The sequence below is a fragment of the Arvicanthis niloticus genome, unplaced genomic scaffold, assembly GCF_011762505.2.
Source record: "Arvicanthis niloticus isolate mArvNil1 unplaced genomic scaffold, mArvNil1.pat.X pat_scaffold_739_arrow_ctg1, whole genome shotgun sequence".
Taxonomy (NCBI): domain Eukaryota; kingdom Metazoa; phylum Chordata; class Mammalia; order Rodentia; family Muridae; genus Arvicanthis; species Arvicanthis niloticus.
In genome coordinates this window covers 25590-50057 of record NW_023046342.1, presented here as the reverse complement: position 1 = coordinate 50057, position 24468 = coordinate 25590, and the positions used below count along the sequence as shown (strand labels likewise).

Sequence of the window (24468 nt, the reverse complement as noted above, 5' to 3'; positions counted from 1 at the left end):
CCAGGCTGGTCTCAATCTCACTGTATAGCCCAGGCTGGACTTAAACTTGTGGCAATTCTCTTGTCTCAATTTCTTGAATGTTAGGTCTTCAGGTGTGTGCCACCATATTAGGCTGAAAGCATGCTTGCATGCAAATGGAGAAAATTCAGTTAAAAAAAAAAAGCAAAACAAAACAAGAAAATGCTGGGCAGTGGTGGCACATGTCTTTAGTCTCAGGACTTGGGAGGCAGAGGCATGCAGATCTCCAAGTCTGAGGCCAGCCCAGTCTACAGAGTGAGTTACAAGATGGCCAGGGATAGACAGAGAAATCCTTTCTTAAGCAAAGAAACAAACTCAAACTAAACCAGTTTTAAAACCAGCCAACTCGCCGGGCGGTGGTGGCGCACGCCTTTAATCCCAGCACTTTGGAGGCAGAGGCAGGTGGATTTCTAAGTTCGAGGCTAGCCTGGTCTACAGAGTGAGTTTCCAGGACAGCCAGGACTACACAGAGAAACCCTATCTCAAAAAAACAAAAACAAACAAACAAACAAAAAAACAAAACCAGCCAACTCACCAAAACCAATAAACTGGAAAACAGAAATGGCAGGAACAAGAATGACTTAATTGTTGATGGGTTTCTGAGGTACAGTTTCCTGTAACACTCTACCAACTAAGATACATTCTTAAGTAGAGAATGGGGCTGGAGTATTGGTTCAGAAGTTAAGAGCACTGGCTGCTCTTCTATTCCCAGCACCCACACGGAGGCTCATAACCATTTATAACTCCCTTCTCAAGGGATCCAAATGTCCTCTTTTGGCTTCCTCTGGTGCCAGGCACACGCATGGTACACAGACATACCAAGACACACATACACATCAAATGAGTAAATTTAAAAAAAGAACTTAAAAAGAAAAGTAGCTGAGCAAGCCAGTAAGCGGTCCTCCATGGGCTGCTGCAGTCCTGTTGGGAGCCAACTTTAGTAGAAAGCGGCTAGATCAACTTTGCAGCCATCTGGAACCATATACCCTGATGAGAGACTTGGTTGTCAAAAGCCTATAACAGCTGAAGCACACTCTGATAAATATATTGTTTATCCCACATAGCTTGTTTTGCTGTTTAGTGACCTCAGCTGTATGGTGCAGGTGGTAAAATGTTTTCACCTGTGTTCTCCTGCTTGTGTATATAAATACCTCAGAATTCCCTTCAATAAGAGAGACATGAGAAAATAGAAGAGAGACTGAATCACACCCTGTCTTGTCTCCATTCTTCGCGTCTCTTGCCCCAAGAGCCACACTCTCTCTTGACCAGAGCACTTAGCCCCCCAAAAGTGTTGAGGCAAAGTGTTGAGGCAGAATGTGGGCCACAACACAGTCCAGCCCCTCAGGTTTATGCCTTGATCTCTTGCCTCGCTGTTTCCTCCCCAAGTTGGTCAGTCAGTGTTTTATCACAGCAGCAGAGAAGCAAACTGGGACAGATAGGAAGCCATGAATAAAAGACCTAGGAGGAATGAAAAAGGAGTCAGAGCTTCAGTGATTTACAAAGGAGGTGTGTGTGTGGAGGTGCTAAGAGGTGAAAGATATAGCAAAGAATGCTGTGAGGGAAGAAAATAGAGTCCCATACTTGAAAAGTGTCTGGGACGGGAAGTTAATTGATTCGAACACTTCCAGATGAGCTGGAGATAACGTGGAGATCGTTGGCAGCAGAAGTTGAAACACTTAGGATGCCTGTGCAATGAAAGCCGTGGAGTTGGAGTTTAGTATAGAGATAACGGTTGACTGGAGGAAATGTGTCAAGGTTCATGATGGAATTGCCTTCTGGTGTACTCTTGGGGCAAAGGTAGGCAAGCTAAGGTGGCTAATCTAAGGGGAAGTAAATAAGCTGTTCTTTCTTGAAGGCCTCGTGGGACGGAAGCTGCTGAAGCAACTCTGCTACCATCTCATTTAGAATTTTACAACTCCTGTATAAAATATGGCCTATACATGTGCACTTTTGTTAGGTTTTGATAATGCTATGATCACCTATTGTAACAAGATGAGATTCCTTCTTGGACCTAAGCATTTTGTTTATTTATTTAGAACAAGGTCTCCTTACCCTGTGAGGGGCTGTCCTGGAACTCACTATGTAGAACACTCCAGCTTCCGATCCAGAGATCCACCGCCTAAGCCTCTTCTAAATGCTCAGATTGAAGGGTTTGTTCCCACCCTTCAAGCCCAGCATTCTTGTTACTCAGTTACCATCTTAGTCTAGTCTTTCTTGAGAAGGTGTTATTTTGGATTGCATCTTAATTTTATTTTGGTGTGTATTAGAATCCCACAGCAGTGAAGTGGAGGTCAGGGAGGAGTGTGCAGGATCGGTTCTCTTCTACCCTCTGTCAGTGGGTTCCAGGGATGGAATTTAGAGGATTGGTGAGAAGGGCTTTTTCTGAGATAATTGAAGATGAAGATGACTTTGAACTAACATATTCTCTCTCTCTCTCTCTCTCTCTCCCTCTTTCTCTCTCAATTTGTTTTATGTAAGCACACTGTCACTGTCTTTAGACACACCAGAAGAGGACATTGGATCCCATTAGATGGTTGTGAGCCACCGTGTGGTTGCTGGGAATTGAACTCAGGACCTATGGAAGAGCAGTCGGTGCTCTTAACCACTGAGCCATCTCTCTCACCCTGACCTTGAACTCTTGATCCTCTTGCCCCTGCTTTCCAAGTACTAGAATTATAGATTTGTATGGGTACATCTGGCCTACAGGTTTATCTATCTACTTAGACCTTTTTCTGTATATTCTTAAATTGATCATGCCTATGGATACATTAATTATATGATATATATTATATGAATAATCATATATATATATATATTCATATGAGGCCAGAGGCCATAAGTTTGTGGAAGTGACACACAGTGGGAGTTAAAGGGAGGAAAAGAAGAGAAAAATTATGTAATTATATTTAATTTAAAAATAAAAATAAAAGATGTATTATATATATAAAATCTCTTTTCTTTCCTCTTTCTTTCTCTCCTCTCTCTTTCTCTCTTTCTCTCTTTCTTTTCTTTCTTTCTTTCTTTCTTTCTTTCTTTCTTTCTTTCTTTCTTTCTTTCCTTCTTTTTGAGACAGGATTTTTGTGTAGCCCTGACTGCCCTGAAACTCACTCTGTAGACCAAGCTGGCCTCACAGAGATCCTCCTGCCTCTGTCTCCCAAGTACCATCACTGCTGGGGCTACCGTCCTGTCTTTAGTTTTTGAGATGAGCCAATAGTTTTATTGTATGTATGTAAGCTTGAGAATGCCATGTTCTGACTCTGGATGTCTGAGGACAACTTACATGTGCTATTCTCTCCTACTGTGCGGGTTGTGGGGACAATTCTCAGGTTGCCAGGCTTGTCACTGAGCATCTTTACTGGCTGAGGCATTTTGCTGGTTCCCAGCTTTACTCCTGTAAAAAATTGCCCAAGTGTAAGTTAGGTGTGTTACACCCCTTTATTCCCAGCACTTGGGAATCGGTGAGTTTGAAACCTGCCAGGACTATATAGTTGCAGGCTATCCAGGGTTACAATGTGAGATCTTGTCTCAAAAACTTAGGTGTTTGTTTGTTTGTTTGTTTTTTCAAGATAGGGTTTCTCTGTCTGGCTGTCCTGGAACTCACTCTGTAGACCAGGCTGGCCTCCAACTCAGAAATCCGCCTGCCTCTGCCTCCCAAGTGCTGGGATTAAAGGCATGTGCCACCACTGCCCGGCCTAAATTTTAGTTTAAAATAGTTGCCTCTGTTGGTCAGTGGTGGCATAGGTCTTTAATCTAGCACTTGGGAGGCTGGATAGGCAGATCCGAGTTTGAGGCCATCCTGGTCTACAAAGTGAGATACAGGGCAGCCAGGGCTACACAAAGGAACTCTGTCTCAAAAACAAACAAACAAAAACCCAAACCAACAAAACTAACAACAACAACAACAACAACAACAACAACAACAACACACACACACACACACACACACACACACAACTTGCCCCAATAATTGTTAAACATCTTGAGGGTTGGGTTCAATTCTAACAAATAAATGAATTTAAAAACTTAAAGGAACTGGGGAGATAGATGGCGGTTGGAAGCACTGGCTGGCTTTCCAGAGGACCCAGGTTCAATTTTCAGCACTGACATGGCAGCTCACAACAGTCTGTAACTTCTGTTCCAGGGAATCTGACTCCCTCTCACTGCAGGCAAAACACCAATGTACATAAAAAATAGTAATTTAAAAAATGTTAAGGCCAAGTTATTTCTGAATGCTGTTTTAAGGGAGTGGAGAAATGGCTCAGTGGTTAAGAGCCAGAACTGCTTTTTGCAAAGGAGTTTGGTTTGGAGCACCTGCATATCTAGTTCACAACCACCTGTAACTCCAGTTGTAGGAGGAGCCTCTGGCCTCCACACTCACATAGAGATACACATATAATGAGAATGAAATAACTATTTAATGAAAATCTTAAAAGGAATTGTCTTGGGAGGTATAGGAATTGTTGCAACACCATGTTGAAAGGAAGACCACTGTAAAGATTTTCCTTGTTTGTACTTCCTGTGCTGCTGTATATAAATTTCCACCACTCTTTTGTTACTATTCCATGTGAAATCTCAAAGGCTGTACAGAAAAATAACAACAACAAAAAACAAAACCAAACCAAACCAAAAAAACAAGTTAACTGTAAGTTGACTCCTTCAAAAGAATACGGTACTAAGAAAATATTAAGTTGATCACTCGAGGACTTATTTCAATTTCGTGGAAATCTGTCTAAAAGCAAGCTTTTTGCTGTTCGGACTGTCAACTTCTGTGTGAACAGAGGGAAATAACCGCGTCCTTAGGGCACGAGATCCTGTTTATGTTCTTTTTCCAAACGGTAACTTAAGATTCTGCAGTAATAGCTGTATTCAAGACTAGTCCGAAAAAGTATTTACGAAGCTGAAAAGAGGAAAAATAAGCAAAAAATACTTTTTAAAAAGTGCTGTAAAGAATTGTTAGGATTTTAATTCGCCGACAGGTCTCCCACAGGACCTTATCGCGGAAAACAGGACTGCGCAACTGGCGATGGAAAATTCCAAGTCTTCTTAAGTAAAATCGACTGCTTCCCTAAACTCCCGGCCGGACATGTCCCACCCAAGCCAGTTCACGCGTGCTATTCTGGTCCAGCGCACAGAGACCAACGACTTTGCAGGGCATTTTCGCGCCATTTCGCTTGAATGAGTGGAAGGTCAAGTCCACCCTTGACCTCTGCAAATTTTCCACAATCGCAGAAGGCCGGAGCCTGCAAAGCTGGCTCTACAAGAGGACCGTGGGGATAAAGCCAGAAGTCTCACTCTAGGGATTTAAGGGGAAAAAAAGGTGACAGATTGAGGCGTTAGCCGCTTAGTAATAGCGGAAAACCCCCAGGGCACAGAAGCCCTCGGTTGGAGAAAACAAACCCGGCGAGGTGCGCGCTCGCGCAGTCGGCGGGCGGAGCTAGAGCAGCGGTTGCAAAGAGATGCGGGGGTGGGAGGAGGGAGGGAGCGAGTTCGCTCTCCTCGACTCCTGATTGGTCTTCCTCAGGGAGCCTGGTGACGTCAGCAGGCGGAGGGGGTGGAAAAGAACGCCCGATTTGTATGGTGGGCGCGGGCGGGCGGGGAGCGAGTGCAACGCGCAGGCGCAGCTGCTCGGCTCCTCTCGCCCGCGACTCGACCGGCCCAGCTCTCGCGGACAAGTCCCGACATCACGCGTCCCCCCCAACCTCGGGGACCGCCTCCTCCTCGTTCTCGGCGTCGTCGAAGATAAACAATAGTTGGCCGGCGAGCGGCGAGTGTGTCTCCCGCCTCGGAATTCGGCGGGCTGCGTGGGAACGGCGGGATCCCGGGCAGCCGGCCATGGCGGGGCTGTACTCGCTGGGAGTGAGCGTCTTCTCTGATCAAGGCGGGAGGAAGTACATGGAGGACGTAACTCAGATTGTGGTGGAGCCCGAGCCGGCAGCGGAGGACAAGCAGGCGCTGGTACCGCGGCGGGCGCTCGGGCTGCCGGCGACCCCCGCTCCCGCCGGCCTCGGGCCATCGGGAAAAGGCCTGGCGGCGGCCCGCGATCCTGCCTCGGACGCCGCGGCCTCGCTACCCGCTGGCCGCTGCTGTCGCCGCCGCTCCTCGGTGGCCTTCTTTGCAGTGTGCGATGGGCACGGCGGGCGGGAGGCGGCACAGTTTGCCCGGGAGCACTTGTGGGGTTTCATCAAGAAGCAGAAAGGCTTCACCTCGTCCGAGCCCGCCAAGGTGTGCGCTGCCATCCGCAAAGGTTTCCTCGCCTGTCACCTCGCCATGTGGAAGAAACTGGGTAAGTTCCCCGGCTTGTGTGGCGCCCGCCTCTTTTTTCTTTTCTCCCTTTCCCCCCCCTGGGCTTTTTTATAGCATCAGCACCGCGTGGGCCTCCCCGGGTACCAAGAGCGCTATCCATCAAGCGACGCTGTCCAACAGGGGATGCGAGTGAAGACTGTCAGGCTTGGAGTTCTGGGCGCACCGGGTGGCCTCGGAAACGCTAGGATGGCTTGTCTCCCAGCAACCGCTCCTTGAATTATCTCCTCCCTCCCACGATCAGGGGGCAGCGGTCCCCTCTCCCTTCGCTAATTCATTTTGGTAGCAGCACGCTTGGAAGTGTTTGAATGCCGGCGCCAAATTCTAACCGAGGGATAAATTTAAGAAACGTTTCTACATGGGCCAGGTGAAGGAAGCAGGAGGTGGTAAGAATTGGAGCGTCCCCTTAGCATCTGTCATAATTTTGTTCTTGTTGAGCTTGTTCCTCTTGGTTGCCTCCTACCGGTGGTGTGACTTCTTCAGATTGACCCGAATGGGTCTGTGTAAGTCAATTTAGAAGGGCTGAAGTGTAACATAGGCAGCTTACTTTTGGAAGCAGTTCTGTTGTGGTTGTGTTTTAGAGTCACTCCTTGAATTGTTTATGAGAAAGATGTGCAATGTGTTAAATATTAAATTGGCCCTATTTTAGGGGTATGTGTTAACTTCTTGGTGTGTGTGTGTGTGTGTGAGGGGTTACTTAGCTAAAATGAATTCAGTTTCCCAAAAGTTCCTAGTAAAAAGCACTCATGTAAATACTCATTGGAGTAGTTAGTAAAAGGTATCTTAATTCCTAAAAGTTCAGTGTAATTGTAGTCCATTGAAATTTTGAATGTTTGTGAGATAGACAGTACTTCTGTATGTAACATAAATGACCAAGGATTATATGGTTGCTTATTCATTACTCTGGGTATATGGTGCATATCTTTATTACAGAAAAGAATTTATGCTCCTGCCACTAAAAATTCTTTGTTTATAGTGGTGTAAGAAAGTAACTATATTTTCATTAAAGAGACAGAGACACAGAGAAAGCTGTAACAGATTTGTAAAATACACAGTATTTTTAGAAAGGCATTGTCATACAGTATAGACTAGCTGGTTTCAAAGTCTGTTTTCCATCTGTTGGGATTTTTGCCAAGTATTTGATTGACTTGAAGACCAGCCACTAAGGTTTTTGGAGGCAGTTCCCAGCAAATCCCTGGGGCCCCTATCATGGATTTATTTTGTTTTCGTGTGGGCAGAGTAGAGCTGAAAGCATTGTAGTTTATTCTAGAAATGCATTATATTATTGGCTGAAGAGGAATTAAAAGTGGATAGGGAGACAAAGAAGATTAAGATTAGACACAAAGAACTATTACAGAATTCATTTATTTTGCAGTGCACTTGGGGCATGTGAATTTCCCATATGCTTTAAGAATCAAAAGCCATTAATATTTGAATTTTAGCTAAGTGTGGTGAACATGCCTCTAATACTAGTACCAAGGTAGGCGGGTATCTCTGAGTTTGAGGCCAGCCTAGTCTACTCTACAGAGAGAGTTTCAGGACAGCCAGGGCTAGTAGAGAGACCCTTTAAAAAACAAAACAAAACAAAACAAAAAAACCCCAAAGATTGGAACTTTATTGGAGTGTGGTGGCAGGCCAAGGAGGGTCAGTGCAGGTTCAGGGCCAGGACAACAAAGCAGACTATCACAAAGAAAAGAAAAAGGTTGAACTTTATATTTGGTTTTATTTTAATCTGTTTTGTGCTGGTGTCAAAGTGAACACAGGGTCTCTTACATAAGCGCAGACTCTACCTCTGTGATCCCCAAGTGTCCTTTAATAAAGCAGAGGTCATGCTGTTAATTGTAAATGTATTTTTATACATGCACATACTTAAAAAGCTTCAAAAATACTTTGTATTTTAAATTATATGTATGTGTGTGGATGTGTGCATGTGGGTGAAGATGCCTGAGACAGAAATCAGAGGCATCTGAGAGCTCAGGTTACCGGTGGTTATGAGATGCTCGCTCCATGTGGCTTCTGGGAACTGAGCTCTCAGGAACATGGTACTTCCTGAAGAAAAACAGTACAGCTCTTAACCCACTGTGCCGTCTCCAGCCCTACGTACACTTTTGAGTCACACTTTTATTTTTGCTGAATGAAACCTTAAATGAACTCTATCTTCAAACCTTAAATTTAAAAGAAGAATCGATCAAAACAAGTATTTTGAGTAAACTAGAATCATGATATAGGAAATACAAATTAAAAAATTTCAGTTCTTAGTTTTTGTTCAGCTCTTCATTTTCTACCAATTAAATAAAGTTAATGTTTGTGGCCTGTCATCCACAGGCCAAGTCCCTTTCAGGCCATATTCGGCCTCCCTCTGCACTTATGTTAATTAGCCTTTTTTTTTTTTTTTTTTTTTGTCTTCTTTGACAAGTTACCTTTTCCAGGGCACATTAAAATATTTCACTTTTAATTGGCATAGTGGCTCTTGTCTTTAATCCTAACAAATGGGAGGCAGAAACAGGTGACTCTCTGAGTTCAAGGCCCAGTCTGGTTTACAGAGCGAGTTCCTGGTCAGTCAGGGTTTCATAATGAGACCTTGTCTAAAACAAAACAGATATACACACATCTAGAAAACAACACCTCCCTCCCTTCCTCCTTTGGGTTGAGTGCCTCTACACAGATGGCTCAGTGGCTAAAAACACTTGTTTTTCAGAAGACCTGGGTCTGTTCTCAGCACCTACATGACAGCTGTCAGCCATCTGTAACTTCATTTCCAGAATGACCTTCCTGGGCACCAGACATACACAGATCACATATGTACATGCAAATAAAACTCATACACATAAATAAACATTTTTCATTTTTAGGCTTACTGCCCTCCAAACCAAAAATATATTGATCATATAGACTGTCAGACAGTATTTTCTTATGTAACACTACAGTCTCTTTTGGAATTGGGCATTCTTGTTTCTTTGTTTATACTCATTGGGTTAATAGCAGTTCTTAAATATTTTGCCTTTTAGACAGTTATTTCTTTGTGCTGGGGACTGAACTCAGAGCCTCATATGTTATGTACTGGGTTTAGTTCTGAGCTATTACTCCAGGTTCCTGTACTATTTTTATTAAGTTATTAACGACAGAGCTGCTGTTTATGTGGGCAGCATCTGTAAGGATAATAATGCATGTTGTTAATTCCAGCACTTGGGATGCAGTTGGATGTCATTTTGAGACAGCCTGGTCTTCCTTACTAGTTGTAGGCCATGCCAGGTTACACAATGAGAACCTGTCTCAATAAAGTGGTAATAACCAGGCTTGGAGAGAGAGCAGAGGACCAGAGTTGGATTCCCAGCACCCATGTTGGGCAGTTCACAACCACTTACTACTTCAGCTCCAGGAGAATCCAATGCCTCCGACCTTCACAGGTCCCGGCACTCATGTGTACATATCCACACACAGCCTATACACATATGTACTTAGTTACAAGTTAATATCTTTTTTAAAAAGTAAAAAATAAGAACAATAACAAACTCATCATTCCTAAGTATATATTATTTCCAAATAAGAATTCTCACTGTAAAGGATCTTTTAATGTATGGCTTAATAGAAGACATCTTAATTCTCGTCTGTTTCTGCACTTAGTTTCTTGTACTATTTGCTTGAAGTAGATTTTTAAAAAAGGACCTTCATATACAGATGTAGTTGGAAAAGGAATGTTTTCTTGGTGTTTTCAGATCATGGAATATTCTGTGTCAAGTGGTTGCATCTTAAGTTTAGTTGAATTATGATCTGACACCCCACTAATGAAAAATTTGTGGTCTTACATTAAGATTCTTACCTCATGAATTCTTACCTCATGTGTGTGCATATGGGGGGATTTGGAGGAAGGAAGAGGGGAAAGGGGAGATGATGTAATTATGCTGTAATCTAAAAATAAAAATTAAAAAAGTTACTGAAAAAAATGACTTCTCCAACATCTGTCTTGTTTATAGCTCCTCAGTATGGAGTGACCCTGGAAATCACTGCCCCATCTATTACAAACAAAACAAACAAGACATCCTTCCCCTTATCAGACTTGAGGGCTTGTACATGTTAGCAAGTCTTCTGGGGAATAAGTGGGCTACTCTCATTGATGCCACAAGAAAAGATTTTATTGGGAAGCCGTAGGCTACTCTGCCGGATATGCATGTTCCCAGACTGAGTCTTCCAAACAGCAATTAGAAATTCATCATGCTCTAGCCTGCTCTTCTTGAGAGAAAACTCACTTTGTTTTGAAGAAAATACATATGAAATAACCAAGCTTCTTGTCTTCTGGTAGGATATTATCTGTCACATAGCCCAGGGGCCTTGACTTTGCTTTTCCTTTCTTTGTCTTAGGGGTGCTGGGATTTCAGACAAGTACCACCATCTTTTCTGTCTTCTTTTCTTTTTTCTTTTTTTCTGTGTAGCCCTGGCTGTCCTGGAACTCACTCTGTAGACCAGGCTGGCCTCGAACTCAGAAATCTGCCTGCCTCTGCCTCCCAAGTGCTGGGATTAAAGGCGTGCGCCACCACTGCCCGGCATCTTATTTTCTTTTCATCTTTTGTGTCTTGTTTTTTTTTTTCCTCCTGAGCCACGGTTTCAGATAGTTGAGGGGGGTATCTCAGATTTGCTGCACATGGATTTCTGAGCCTCTTGCCTCCACTTCCCAAAGTTGGGATTACAGCCCTGGGCTACTGCATACTTTTTTTTTTTTAAAGGAGATAGGGCTGCAATATGTAGCCCAGACTACCTTTGAAGTTTATGGCATGTGTGTACTAGAGGATAGCCTTTGGTATTATTCCTCAAGTGTACTGTCTGTCTATAGTTCCTTTTTAAAATATTTATTTATTTATTTATTTTATTTTAAGACAGGGTCTCTTGCTGAGGTAGAGCTCACTAATTAGGCTAAGCTGTCTGGCCATAGACCCTAGGAATCTTTTTCTGTCTCTTAGGGATGGGATCACAAGCTCTTAGTGCACCTGACTTTTTTTTTTTTTAATTAAAGATTTGTTTATTTTTATGTTTATGAGTACTCTATTAGCATGTGTACCTGTATGCTAGAAGAGGGCATCAGATCCCATTACAGATGATTGTGAGCCACTATGTAGTTGCTGGGAATTGAACTCAGGACCTCTGGAAGAGCAGCCTTAACTGCTGAGCCATCTCTCTAGCTTCCTTCTGCACCTGACTTTATGTAGGGTCTACATCACTTTACCAACTATCTTCCCAGTCCCTTAGTTGTAAAATTTTAATACTGTTGTTTTACCTCTGGTGTGCTAGGCTTACAGGTATGCCTTACCATGTCTTCCCCCTCAAGCCCAGCTATAAGGGTGTGGCTATGAAGAATACAGTGACAGCTAGCTCACTTTGTGGCTTCTGCAGTGACCACTGATAAGGCACTCGAGGTTTTACCAAGCATTGCTTTGTCCCACCAACTTATGAGTCAACACAGCACAAAGGGCAGATGAGCTCTTAGCATCATTATGAGGAACTACTCTAAAGATCACATGGACCACTTAGAGACCAGCATGTCCTTATGTCAGCTTCTTAGCTGAATCTTGAGGTTTCTGGCTGCGTAGATAATTGCTCTACTTGTAACTAAGACTCTTAGGGTTGTCTTTATGGAGCACATGAAGTAAAGCAGGTGCTCAACAGTCAGTTGAAGTTAGTTAAATTTCTGTCTGGTATAGTGATGAAATAAATCAGCTTCTTTATATTTTAATAAACACATTGATCCGTTTGTTACTTTATTATTATGTGTGGGGTGTGGGCATAGGTAAGAGGACAGACAATTGGTAGGAATAGGTTCTTGTTCCTCTGTGCTATCTGAGCTCTGAAGACAGTGCAGGTTGTCAGAAAGCACCTTTACCTGTGGAGCAGGTGCACTGTGCTGGGGAGGAAAGCAGGGCAGGTGTTAGCAGCAGCCCCCTAGGCTGCTAGGGACCAGTTCTGGCCTCCTACATGTGAACATGTGTACACACATGTATGTGTACTGCACATGTGTCCTTATACATACACTTAGACATACAAAACTAACTGCATTGGAGCAGCAAGATGACTCTGGATGGCGGCACTTGCTGGAAAACCTGATTGCCTGGGTTTGATCCCTAGAAACACTGGGCGGAACGAGAGAACTGACTCGTTCAAGTTGTCTTAAGACCTCCTGTAAGCTGTGGCTCACGTCTCCTGCCCACAAAATAAATCAGTAAATGTAAAAAGCGAAAACTCATTAGTGAAAATTTATGCAGCAGAGTTATGTTAGCTTCCTAGGAATGCTCTCTTGAATAATCAATAACTGGGTGGTTTGAAACAATAGAAACTTATGCTTTTATGGCTTTGGATGTCAAAAGTTGGAAATTAAGAAGTAATACGAGTAGGTTCCTTAGGGAGACTCTGCTCTACGCCTGCCTCTGGTGGCTGTCAGCCATCCTTTGCCTTTCTTGGTTTGAAGATGGATGTATCTGTGTGTGTCAGCCTCTTCTTTCTGTATCCCCGTCTCTCCTAAGTGCCTACTCTAATCCAGGATGATCTCTTTAAGGGTCTTAACCTACTTTCATCTGCAAAGACCCCTTTCCGAATGGTCACAGGTTTCAGAAGGATAACAGCCTACTAAAAACATATTTTCATCTCCTCAGAATACCTTCCCCCCAAAATAGCTAATTCCAAAGGAAATAGACTACAATGGAAAGCCTGACAAACACCTATTCAGTTATCAAATGTAGCAGTAGTTTACATTTTTTAAAATGGATTTATTTTGTAAATAGGGTCTTACTATGTGGCTGTGTTTGTTGGTGAATGCCTGGAATTCTAGCTCAAGGGTCCCTGGAAGTTTGAGTCACTTTGGGGTAAGGAGTGACACCCTTTTTCAAAATGAAATAAAATAATCAATTACCCACTCTTAAGCATTTGTTATAGTAGTAGAAACCAATTTAGGATTAATGATGTAGATTTCTCCTGCTTGTAGGAATTAGGTATTATGAGTACTTACTCAGTATTAGTTCAAGAAAATAAGTTGACCTTTTTCCAGAGCCAAAAGGAAAATAAGAAACTGAGGGAACAGATCTCAGAAAGATCAAAAACCTGGGGACTTGGCCAGATTCTAGGATAGTTTTGTTAAGGTCTTTTTTTCTGTAATAGTCTATATTTCTTTCTTTCTTTTTTTTTTTTCCTCATTTCATTTTCTAAGTATCATTTGATTTATAATTGTGTCATTTTCCAGGGGTTTTCAGACTTTTTTCTCCCTCCCTCCCTCCCTCCCTCCCTCCCTCCCTCCCTCCCTCCCTCTCTCTTTCTTTCTTTCTTTCTTTTTTTTCCCCCCCTGAGACAGAGTTTCTCTGTATAGCCCTGGCTGGCCTGGAACTCACTCAGTAGACCAGGCTGGCCTCGAACTCAGCCTCTGCCTCCCAAGTGCTGGGACTAAAGGCCTGCACCACCACTGCCTGGCTGTTTTCTTTGTTCTTTTTGAGACAAGCATTCACTCTGGAGTTCGGGCTGTCCTGGAACTCACTGTGTGTCCTAGGCTAGCCTTGAATTCACATGATGATCTTCCTCCCAAGTGGAGTATTACAGACTTGAGCTGCCATGCTTAGCTACCTCTCACATTGTTGCAATGGATAAACTTTATATATGAATATATATGATCATCTGCTCTGCTCCTTTGTGTTTTACTATCACTGCCAGTCTCTATGATTTTTAGAGACTGTGATAATTGCTCTTTGTATGTTTTTGGAGGAGAGTATTACTGTCACCATGCCCCCAAAGACCTATACACAGTCTAGTCTCTCCAGAATAGGCTTCCTAACATGGCAAGAGCTAGGAAGGAATTTTTGGCTTGTTTTGAGTCCAAGCTTTTCTTTCTTGTGTTGTGACTTTGCATAAGACTGTTGTGTCCTTATCTGTAAGGTGGAATTGATGACAGTACTGTCCTCCTCCTAAGAGTTGCATGAGTATAGTGCTAGCAGGTATACAATATGTGCCCCAAGTTTTACATTTGCCACAAAGTTCACATAGATTTTTGCTTGTTATTTTTTCTTTATTAAAATCTATCTCTTCCCCCTTTCCTCTCTTTCCCACTTCCTTTCATCCATTGCGTGTGACTTAGATTCTTCTTGAACCTGATTCCCTGACTCTTACCTCCCAGGAGCTTAGATTACAGGTGTATGGCACCACTCCAAGCTCAAAAAGGTATTATTATTTTTTAGAAGACTGAGTCTTAGCTGAGCAAGATGGCTCGGGAATGTAATCCTAGCACTGTAGAGGCTGAGACAGTAGTATTACTATGAGTTCAGGGTTGGTCTGAGTTGCATAGCTAGCCAGTGCTATATAATTAAATCCTATCTCAAAAATAGGGGCTAGTAGCTGGGCAGTGGTGGCGCATGCCTTTAATCCCAGCACTTGGGAGGCAGAGGCAGGCGGATTTCTGAGTTCGAGGCCAGCCTGGTCTACAGAATGAGTTCTAGGACAGCCAGGACTACACAGAGAAACCTTGTCTCGAAAAACCAATAAATAAATAAATAAATAAATAAATAAATAAATAAATAAAAAATAAGAAATTGGGGCTAGAAAGATGGTTCAAAAGTTAAGAGTACTCACTGCTCCTGCAGAGGACCCAGGTTTGGTTCCAGTTCTAGGGGATCCAATGCCCTCTTCTAGCCTGTGCAGACATGAGACATACATGTGACTCACAGACTTGCATGCAAGCACCCACACATACATAAAAGTGAAAAATCTTTAGAAAACAAACAGACACTGGAGGTGATTCACTTGCCTAGGATGCACAAGATCTTGGGTTCACTCTCCACCACCACCATAACAAACAAATATTTAAAAATAAATGAATAAAAAGAAGAGAGGTACCAGAGTCTTACCTGGTTCAAGGTAAGGCTGAAATCCCAGTTTGTAGGGAGGTTGAGACAAGAGTATTTGGTGGTTGTTCCCAGTCTGGGTAATAGAGGAGAACAACAGCAATAACAACACTCCCCCCCCCCCACCTGCCCACCCGCAAAAAAATGCCCTGTTGCTATGGTACACAGACTGAAGAACAGGGTTCTTTGCAGGTGCACACACTTGGTCAGCTCAGCATAACGTAGCCTTGAACTCAGGGACTCCAGTGAGCCTCCTGCCTTAGCCACCCATATAGGTGTGAAGCTAGTTCTGTTATATATTTATCCTGGATCTGGTGCAGTGGTGCTTAGCCCATGATCCTATTATATTTGTTTGGATGAGGTAGAATGATCGTGGGTTCCCTCTATCCTGAAAAACAGTGAGATACTTTACCTTACAAACAAAACCTTCAGAAAACACTAAAAACCAGGTTTATAGGTGTTTGTTTGTTTGTTTTTGGAAAGCATATGTAAGAGATATTAAAGAATAGGTGGAGGATTGCTTTAGCTCAGTTATCAAACACTATAAATAGATTAGTTTAAATTCAGAACTCCATCTGAGACAAATTATAACATGATAAAGGTGGCATTTCAAGTGAATGTCATTGTTTTTAGTCCGTTGCAGAATGTCTGTTTGTTCATACAGTTTGTTTATGGGGTTCTTTTATATGTGTCTGTGTATTTGTTTTGTGTATGTGTGTGTATGGATACATGTGAAATGGCAGCTTATGAAGTTCAGAGGGCAGTTTGTAGGAGGTGCTTCTCCTGGCCTCATGGATTCCAGGGACTTAGGGGCAAGTACCTTTGCTCGCTGAGCCATCTTTTTAAAATCCCCCCCCCCTTTTTTTTTTTTTTTTTTTGAGATATGGTCTCTCTACATAGCCCTGGTTGACCTGGTACTCACCATGTCAACCAGAGATCCACTGGCTTTTCCTTTCTAGACTATTCCGTTCACCACTATGCCAGACTTCAATTTTTCTTTTTTTTTGAATTAGAGGTTCATATAGCCCAGGCTGCCCTGGAATTCTGTATGTAGCTGAAGATAACCTTGAACTCTTGATCATCCTCCTCCCTCCCAAGTGCTGATATTATAGGTGTGTACCATCAAGTCAGGTTCAGAAATGTGATTTAAATAATATTGTGGCTTCATTATTTGCACTGTCTTATTACTGTGACTGTCTTATTTGTACACACACCCATTTTATTTTAGGTGAATTTTGAACATGACTCAATTACTTGTATGCCTTTAGTAAATTTTTGTTTTTCTGAATTTGTCTTTTGTTATTGGTTATTTATTTATTTAGACACACAGGGTCTTTTTGTGTAGCCCTTGTTAGCTTAGGACATGATATGTAGACCAGGCTGGTTGTGAAGTCATCAACTCTTCTGCCTCTGTCTCCCTAGAGCTAGAATTACATGTCTGGCATGACAGATGACTAAATGTCACTAATGAATAAGTGTATATACTGTCCAGATAGAGAAGAGGACATTGCCCGAATTGTACACGTACCTGTATATCTATGCTGGTCTTATTTGTGTGTCCCTGTGTGTTGCTGGGTATTGAATATGGAAGTCAGTGCATTCTAGGTAGGCTTTCCATTTTACTTTCTTGAGATAGTCTCACGAAGTTGCCTAAGCTTGCCTTGAACTGTTGCTCCTTCCACTTCTGGCCCGCGCAACCTCCCGCCAGCAGGAACGACGCGGCACACACAGGATCCTTCTGCAGTAAAGCTTTTATGCGTCTTGAGAGGGAGAGCATAAGCTTACAGATGAAGAGGACCCCGAGGGGGCAAAATCCCAGCCCTTATATAGGAAACTGCTCCCCGCCTAGGACGTGGCACCCAATGGTTGGCTGTAGCCCGTTGGCCGGTATTGTGTCACAGGTGAGGCAGTGCACTAGCACACGCGCAAACCATTTGTCAGTTGGTCGAACGGATGTCAGCGCCATCTTGCAACGGTGAATGTGAGGGCGGCTCCTCACATCTCCCCCTTTTCTTTTAATCATCAAGCAATAGACCACCCAATGCTGAGAGCAGAGATAGAGGTCAAATCCCCAGTAAGCAAATTAGAGTAAGGCAAGATCACCCTATCGCGTGCAATGGGCAACGCCCAGCGATGTGCAAGGGCTGATATAGCCTACAACTCTCTCTGTGCCATTTTTCCTGGGGGAAGGTTATTTTAGGCACTCAACCTTCATGCAAGATGACATATCTCCCCAGAATAGGCCCATTTAACACCGCAGGGCCATTCTGCTGCAGTGCTTAGCCATGCAACTCTCCTGGGCTGCTGAAGCACACTCACTCTACCCAGTGCAGTGAGGGCAGCCTCTTGGGGTGCAAGAGCTGAGTGGCCAGCGATCTATTGCCTAAGCATAGAGAGCCAAATATCGGGGGAGGCACCTTGTTCTAGTGCCGTGAGTGCCTGGGTGACAACCACCTTGTCTCTTTTCGTTTGTGCCTTAAGCTTGCAAACCAACCAGAGGAGTAACACACCCCCACAGCAGAGTGCAGCTCTGAACAGGCCAACCCCCACCCACTCTTTGAAGAAGGAGATGGCTGAATGGATCCATGACGACAATCCCTCGGTCAAGAATAAATCAAGGCGGGTCAAATTCACCTCAATTATGGCAAAGCGCAATTTATGAAGCGTTTCTTCGAATTCTAGGGTCCAATTCTGCAATAAAAACTGAGAAAAAACTTTTGACAAATTAGTGGTGCGGGTATAATTATCATAAGGTATGGATGTTATACATAACCCAGGCATCTTCTGTTCGCATCCCAATTGAGCCAACTGCCATAAAATATCAATTTGCTCTTGAACCAGGTCAATCCTCTGATTCACTAGCATCAATCCCCCCATGATTTGTGAATTGGCAGAGGCTTGTACATCCAATGCTGGAGTGACTGATGCAGACAGTTGGTTTATAGAATCTGCCGCCTGCACCGAGGAGGATAATGCAAGGGCAGAGGCTGTAACCGATCCTATTACAGCGGCCCCTGCAATAATGCCCACTATAATGGCAGAAATTCCAAAATCTCTCCTAATTCTAAAATGGGCTAAAGTGTTGGGTGCCTCTACTGGCACAAGAACAAATCTCTGCAAGCGGGTAACCATGGCAAAAGGGAACATTGTAGCATTCCAGCAGAGAACAAAAAAGCAGGTATTAGGTGTGCATGTCAAGGTCTCATTCCAGATAAAACTATCATTGCTCACTATCCAAACAAAAGGTGGCCATACACAGACCAGAGTAGGTCCAAATGTGATGCTCTTAAACTCAGTATACTTGGTGTTAGCAGATTGCCAACTAAAGCTACCCCCCGATTTTCTTTTACCAAGGGAACCACCAAGGGTACCCGTCCAGTCAAATGACAATTGTCCCTTAGCGGTGGCCCCCTTCCCTAGCATAACAAGGGGTGACAGATCGGTGCAACTTCTGTTTACCCCACAAAGGAGCCATTGGTCAAACGGATTCACATCTGCCTTTCTCGGATTCATGTATGTGAAATTAAATCCCATAAAGGTATCATTATAATATGTGCTAATATCTGGGGAGAAAGTAAAATATAAAACATAAACTTCCTAACAAGCGATAGCTGTTATTGGTGGGCACGCTCTGAATCTGATCATCATAAGGGATATAGGCCAAGCCCAAAGACTTATTGGTCACCGGCATGGGAATTGGGAAGGTTGTCATAATCCCCCACCATGGTGTCCCTGTTACCATCCTCAGGCTTATCAACATCTTCATCATGATGATCAACTGTAGACTTTGGCAGCATCGGTTTTTCATGTTCAAAGATCTTGCGGGTCAGTCTCTCTGGTACCCAGAAGGGATTCTCGTCCTCCTGTGGGAAGACACAAACAGCTCCCCTGGATCTTATCAAAATAGGATCCGGGCCTTTCCATTTTCCTGTTAGCACATCTTTCCATTTTACCATTTCTTTTGGCCTGTCAGGCTCTATACAATGACGCTCAGCCGCAGTGTGGCCTTGAGCATCAAGATTTAAAAAATTAAGGGTAAAGAGTGCCATGGAAACAGCTACTCTTGGTACTGGGGGGAGAGCCTCCTCAACTCCCCCTTTCTGTTTTATTAAATATGATTTAAGTGTGCGATGGGCACGTTCTACGATGCCTTGTCCTTGAGGGTTGTATGGAAGTCCAGTCAAGTGAGTTACTGCCATTTGGTGACAGAACTGTTGAAATTTTTGAGAGGTATAAGCTGGTCCATTGTCTGTTTTGAGGAGTTTGGGTTTCCCCCAGGCACTCCATGCTTCCAGACAATGTTGGATCACATGTGAGGCCTTTTCACCTGTTAGAGGTGTGGCAACAATGATACCAGAACATGTATCAATAGAGACATGTAAGTATTGAAGCCTTCCAAAGGAAGGGACATGAGTAACATCCATCTGCCAGACCTGTAAAGGCCTTATGCCACGTGGGTTTATTCCCACATGAGGAGCAGGCAAGAATTCACAGCAATTTTGGCATTGAATAACAATCTCCCTGGCTTCTTTTCTGGTAAGTGAGTAACGGCGACGCAAGGTCTCCGCCGTCACATGAAAATGTTTGTGGAACTCCCTTGCTGCTTCTGTTTGAGATGATAACTCAACAGCCACGAGCTTGGTAGCTTTATCTGCTAGCTCATTTCCCAAAGTCATAGGGCCAGGGAGTCCTGAATGGGCTCTGATATGAGTAATATACATAGGAGATCTTCTATTCAATAAAGCAAGCTGTATTTGTTGAAAGGTGCCATGAACTCTGCTAGAGGGCTTTATGATTCCAGCTACTTCAAGAAGGTTAACTGCGTTAACCACGTAAAAGGAATCTGACACAATGTTAAGAGGCCCTGGAAAGGTTTTAAGGACCTCCAGTACCACCAAACATTCTACAAGTTGAGGTGATGTTTCACTGAACTGTTTTGACACCACTTTATTATTTACTACATAAGCACCCAGACCAGTCTTTGACCCATCTGTATATACAACAATCCCATCCTTAAGAGGTTGCCTAGCTGTAATTTTTGGAAATACTATAGCCTGATTCAATGCAAATTGTAAAACAGGATGTTTAGGATAATGATTATCAATCTGTCCTGAAAAGGAGGTAACCAAGATTGCCCAATCATTAGAGGTGGCCACCAGAACTTGTACTTGCGCAGCAGTATAAGGTGTAACGAGAGAGTTAGGCTCTCGTCCAAAATGAGTAATGGCTGCCTTTATTCCTCGAAGCGCAAGCTGGGCAATTGCATTGGGATACCAGTCTATAATTTTGGCAGGAGAGGCGTTCGGATGAACCCATAATAAGGGCCCTTTCTGCCACAACACGGCAGTTGGCAGCCGAATGGTTTTCATAACACACAGGATAAAAGGTTGTGATTCATCAATGCGCTGCAGCTGAGCTCTTTGCAAGGCATCCTCTACCTTCTTTAAGGCCTGACTTGCGGCAGGAGTAAGGGCCCTAGGAGAGGAGATATGGGGGTCTCCTTCTAAAACATCAAATAAAGGTTTCAACTCAGCTGAAGAAATTTTCAAAAAGGGTCTGAGCCAATTTATATCTCCCAATAATTTCTGAAAATCATTGAGGGTGTGCAGATGGTCTCTACAGATTTCCAATTTTTGGGGAATTACATTGGTAGGAGAAATAACAGTCCCCAAGAAGGTGCCCACCTCAGAGATCTGAACCTTCTCCACTGCTATTTGTAACCCCCATTGTGCCAAAGTTTGTATCAAACAGGGGTAGGCTTCTTGTAATATTTTTAACTCTTTATGTGACAAAAGTATGTCATCCATATAATGGATGACAAGTAAGGTGGGAAATCGTTGTCTTAGCGGTCCCAAGGCTGTTTGAACAAAAATTTGACACATGGTGGGGCTATTGGCCATGCCCTGGGGTAAGACTTTCCATTGATACCTCTTGTCTGGTTCCATATGATTAATGGAAGGAATAGTAAAAGCAAATCTAGGCCTATCTTTAGGGCACAAGGGTATGGAGAAAAAGCAATCTTTAATATCTATAATGAGGAGCTTCCAGCCACAAGGGAGAGCAGAGAGCACAGGAAGGCCCCTCTGGACTGGGCCCAACAATTTCATCTGTTCATTAATAGCTCTGAGGTCATGGAGTAATCTCCATTTTCCCGACTTCTTTTTGATCACGAAGATGGGAGTATTCCAAGGTGAGGTAGAAGACTCAATGTGATCGAGCTCTAATTGTTCCTTTACCAATTTTGTTACAGCTTCTAGTTTTTCAGAGGATAAAGGCCATTGGGGAACCCACACCGGGTCCTCTGTTTTCCACGGTATAGGCTGTACTACCCCAACGGCCCCTAGGAAAAACCCAACCCTTTTCTATCTTGTTTTCTACTAGGGGATATAGGCTCCACCCTGCCCTGTTCCAACTTTCCCAGTCCTTTTCCTTCCCTGTAGCCCATCTTAATCATCATGTCTCTTGCCTGGTCCGAATATGGTTTTTTAAGAATAGGTTCATTTGACAGGGTGAGACCCATACCCTGCAAGACATCTCTTCCCCAGAGGTTAACGGGAAGAGGAAGAATATAAGGTATAAATTTTCCCTGCTGTCCTTCGGGGGATTCCCAGGTCAAGGTTGTGGAGCTGATGGTGGGGCAAGACTGATATCCTAGGCCTTGTAACGAATGTGATGACTCAATGGTGGGCCATGCTTTGGGCCACCAGTGTGAGGAGATGATACTCTTATCAGCCCCAGTATCTAGAATACCCTCAAAATCTTTTCCTTTTACTTTTAAACACAGTTTAGGCCTTTCATTCAAGGGAATCATTAAGTAAGCTAGATCACTACCTGAGGAGCCCATCTGTTCTGTTCCCATTCTATTGACCCTTCCCACCTCAGGGAGGAATAGCAACTGGGCTATTCGATCTCCCTTTGTAATAGAAAAAAACTCCTCTAGGGCTAGAACATAAGACTTGTATTTCAGGAGAATGCTGGCCATCTACTACCCCGGGGTACACTATTAAACCTTGCAGGGTGAGTGATCCTCGGCCGAGGATAAGGCCCATGATTCCAGGAAGCAAGGGTGTTATAGGCTCCACCGGAATTGGCTGAATATTCATTTGTGGCATTAGTAAGAAGTTGGAGGCGGCTCGCAAATCCACCCTTGTGGGTCTTCCTGGGTTATTTCCTGATTTCTCTTTCTGTTGGCTTCCTGGGTTCTGACTAGTCGGTTCCCATATCTTTGAGGGCCCTGGGACCGGGGGCCCGATGTCCCGTTTTTTGGCATCTCGTCTGACTGATTATCCAGCGGGGGGAGGAGTCTGCCCCTAATATCTCTTACTGAACGGCATGCACTAGCTTTATGATATCCCTTGCCGCATCTGTCACAAAGAGTGGGAGTCTCTACCTTTCTATTCAAATTTGTACAATCCTTTTTAAAATGACCGGGCTTGCCACAATTATAGCAGACCTTTGGACCGGGTCTCATCAGGGGACGCCTCTGTGATTGAAGAATAGCAGCCGCCAGCCCAGCATTAGTAAGGGGCCCTCCGAGCTCTCGGCAGACCCTAAGCCAATCTTGTAAGCCCTTGTTTTTACGTGGAGCAATGGCTGCTCGGCACTCCTGAGTGGCTTGTTCAAAAATTATCTGTTGGATTAGGGGCTCGACTGGACCTATGTCTCCGAAAATACGCCCAGCTGCCTCTGTCATTCTGGCCACAAAATCTGAAAGGACTCTTGGGGTCCCTGAATTATCTTTGTGAGTTGTCCACTCGCTTCCCCTTTTCGGGAAAGTGCCTTCCATGCCCTAATGGCCGTGGCAGAGACCTGGGTATAGGCTCCCCAATGATAGTTAGCTTGATCAGCAGTATAAGCCCCTTGACCTGTTAACAGGTCTAAAGTCCAATCTCTCTGTTCCGGGGTCAAGGCAGTAGCGTTGACCCGGGCTTGTGCTTGTGCGGCCTCATACCACAGTGCTTTCCATTCTATATATTGGCCCATATTAGGGAGGGCGGCTTTTGCAATCATTTGCCAATCGGCTGGTGTTAATGCTGAATTGGCAAGTCTATCAAGCTGTACTAGGGTAAAATTAGCATTGGTCCCATACTTGCGAACAGATTCGGCCAGTTCCTTAAGCTGGTTGAAATCTACTGGCACATGAATTCGCCCTCCATTTTCTGTTTCAAAAACAGGGAATACAGTCCTGATCTTTCTCCTCACCTTTTCTGGTACAAGCGAGTAACCTGATGGAGGATGCGCCTCATAAGGCGGAGGTGCAGAGGGCACCGTCTTTTGAGGAGGAATTCTAGGTAATTTTTTATATTTCTTGTTATCATCTGGGTGATATCTCTCTGCCTCATATCTAGCTGCTTCTTCATCTAACTCAGCCTCCTCCTCCGAGTTAAGAGTATCCTTACCAGAGGTGTCATCATCACTGGAGCTTTCCGAACTGTCGAGGGTCAGTGCCTCCAGCTCCAAAGAGGGGTAGAGCCCACCCTTTCTCTCCTTACGAGGGATACTGGACTCCATCGGGGGTATCTCTCCTGTCTTAGGAGGGTGCCTATCCTTCTTTTTTGGGACGTCCTTTTTCTTGCGCGCGCCCAACCTCTCACTCCATTCGGTTTCTGACATGCTGTCCTGAACTCCCTCGAGAGTAACCTGCCCTTCACTTACTGCTTCCTTATAGTTTTCATCTCCTAAACAGTTTTTAACAACTAGAACAAGGACCATGAAAATCACAGTGAAGATCAGGCCATAAATTTCAGGGGCAGACATACCTCTCCGAATGTACCTCCCTGCAGTTCTGAATCCTCCTCTGAATCGAGGGGTCCTCTGAGGTGCTGACGATGACGAGGTCGAGATCTCCCGGGTTTCGGCACCAGATGGCCCGCGCAACCTCCCGCCAGCAGGAACGACGCGGCACACACAGGATCCTTCTGCAGTAAAGCTTTTATGCGTCTTGAGAGGGAGAGCATAAGCTTACAGATGAAGAGGACCCCGAGGGGGCAAAATCCCAGCCCTTATATAGGAAACTGCTCCCCGCCTAGGACGTGGCACCCAATGGTTGGCTGTAGCCCGTTGGCCGGTATTGTGTCACAGGTGAGGCAGTGCACTAGCACACGCGCAAACCATTTGTCAGTTGGTCGAACGGATGTCAGCGCCATCTTGCAACGGTGAATGTGAGGGCGGCTCCTCACACACTTCAGTCTTTTAGTAGGTAGGATTAGTTTTCTGCCACCGTAGCTTCATGTTTCTATCTACTTCCAAGGAGTAACCATCACTTGAACCTTAATTTTCTGCT

General features: G+C 44.1%; 2 protein-coding genes and 1 long non-coding RNA gene across 3 annotated transcripts in view; 2 read left to right on the top strand and 1 right to left on the bottom strand.

Moving 5' to 3' along the window:
* The first annotated feature begins 5572 nt into the window (after positions 1-5572).
* Positions 5573-24468, top strand: part of LOC117702357 (protein phosphatase 1D-like) — a 43970-nt gene continuing 25074 nt past the window's right edge. Inside the window, 1 exon segment of the mRNA XM_034493552.2 lies at positions 5573-6301. Within this exon segment, the coding sequence (XP_034349443.2) occupies positions 5593-6301 (709 nt within the window). The 5' untranslated portion in view covers positions 5573-5592.
* Positions 13706-18778, top strand: LOC143433905 (uncharacterized). The gene is made up of 2 exons (XR_013070393.1): positions 13706-17086; positions 17667-18778. It is a non-coding gene; the product is annotated as an uncharacterized LOC143433905 (long non-coding RNA).
* Positions 18860-24388, bottom strand: LOC143441106 (uncharacterized). Its single transcript, XM_076928192.1, has 2 exons — positions 23945-24388; positions 18860-19048 (listed from the first exon to the last, which is right to left on the bottom strand). Exons 1-2 carry the CDS (start codon positions 24140-24142, stop codon positions 18860-18862), a joined length of 387 nt encoding a protein of 128 aa, XP_076784307.1. The 5' UTR covers positions 24143-24388.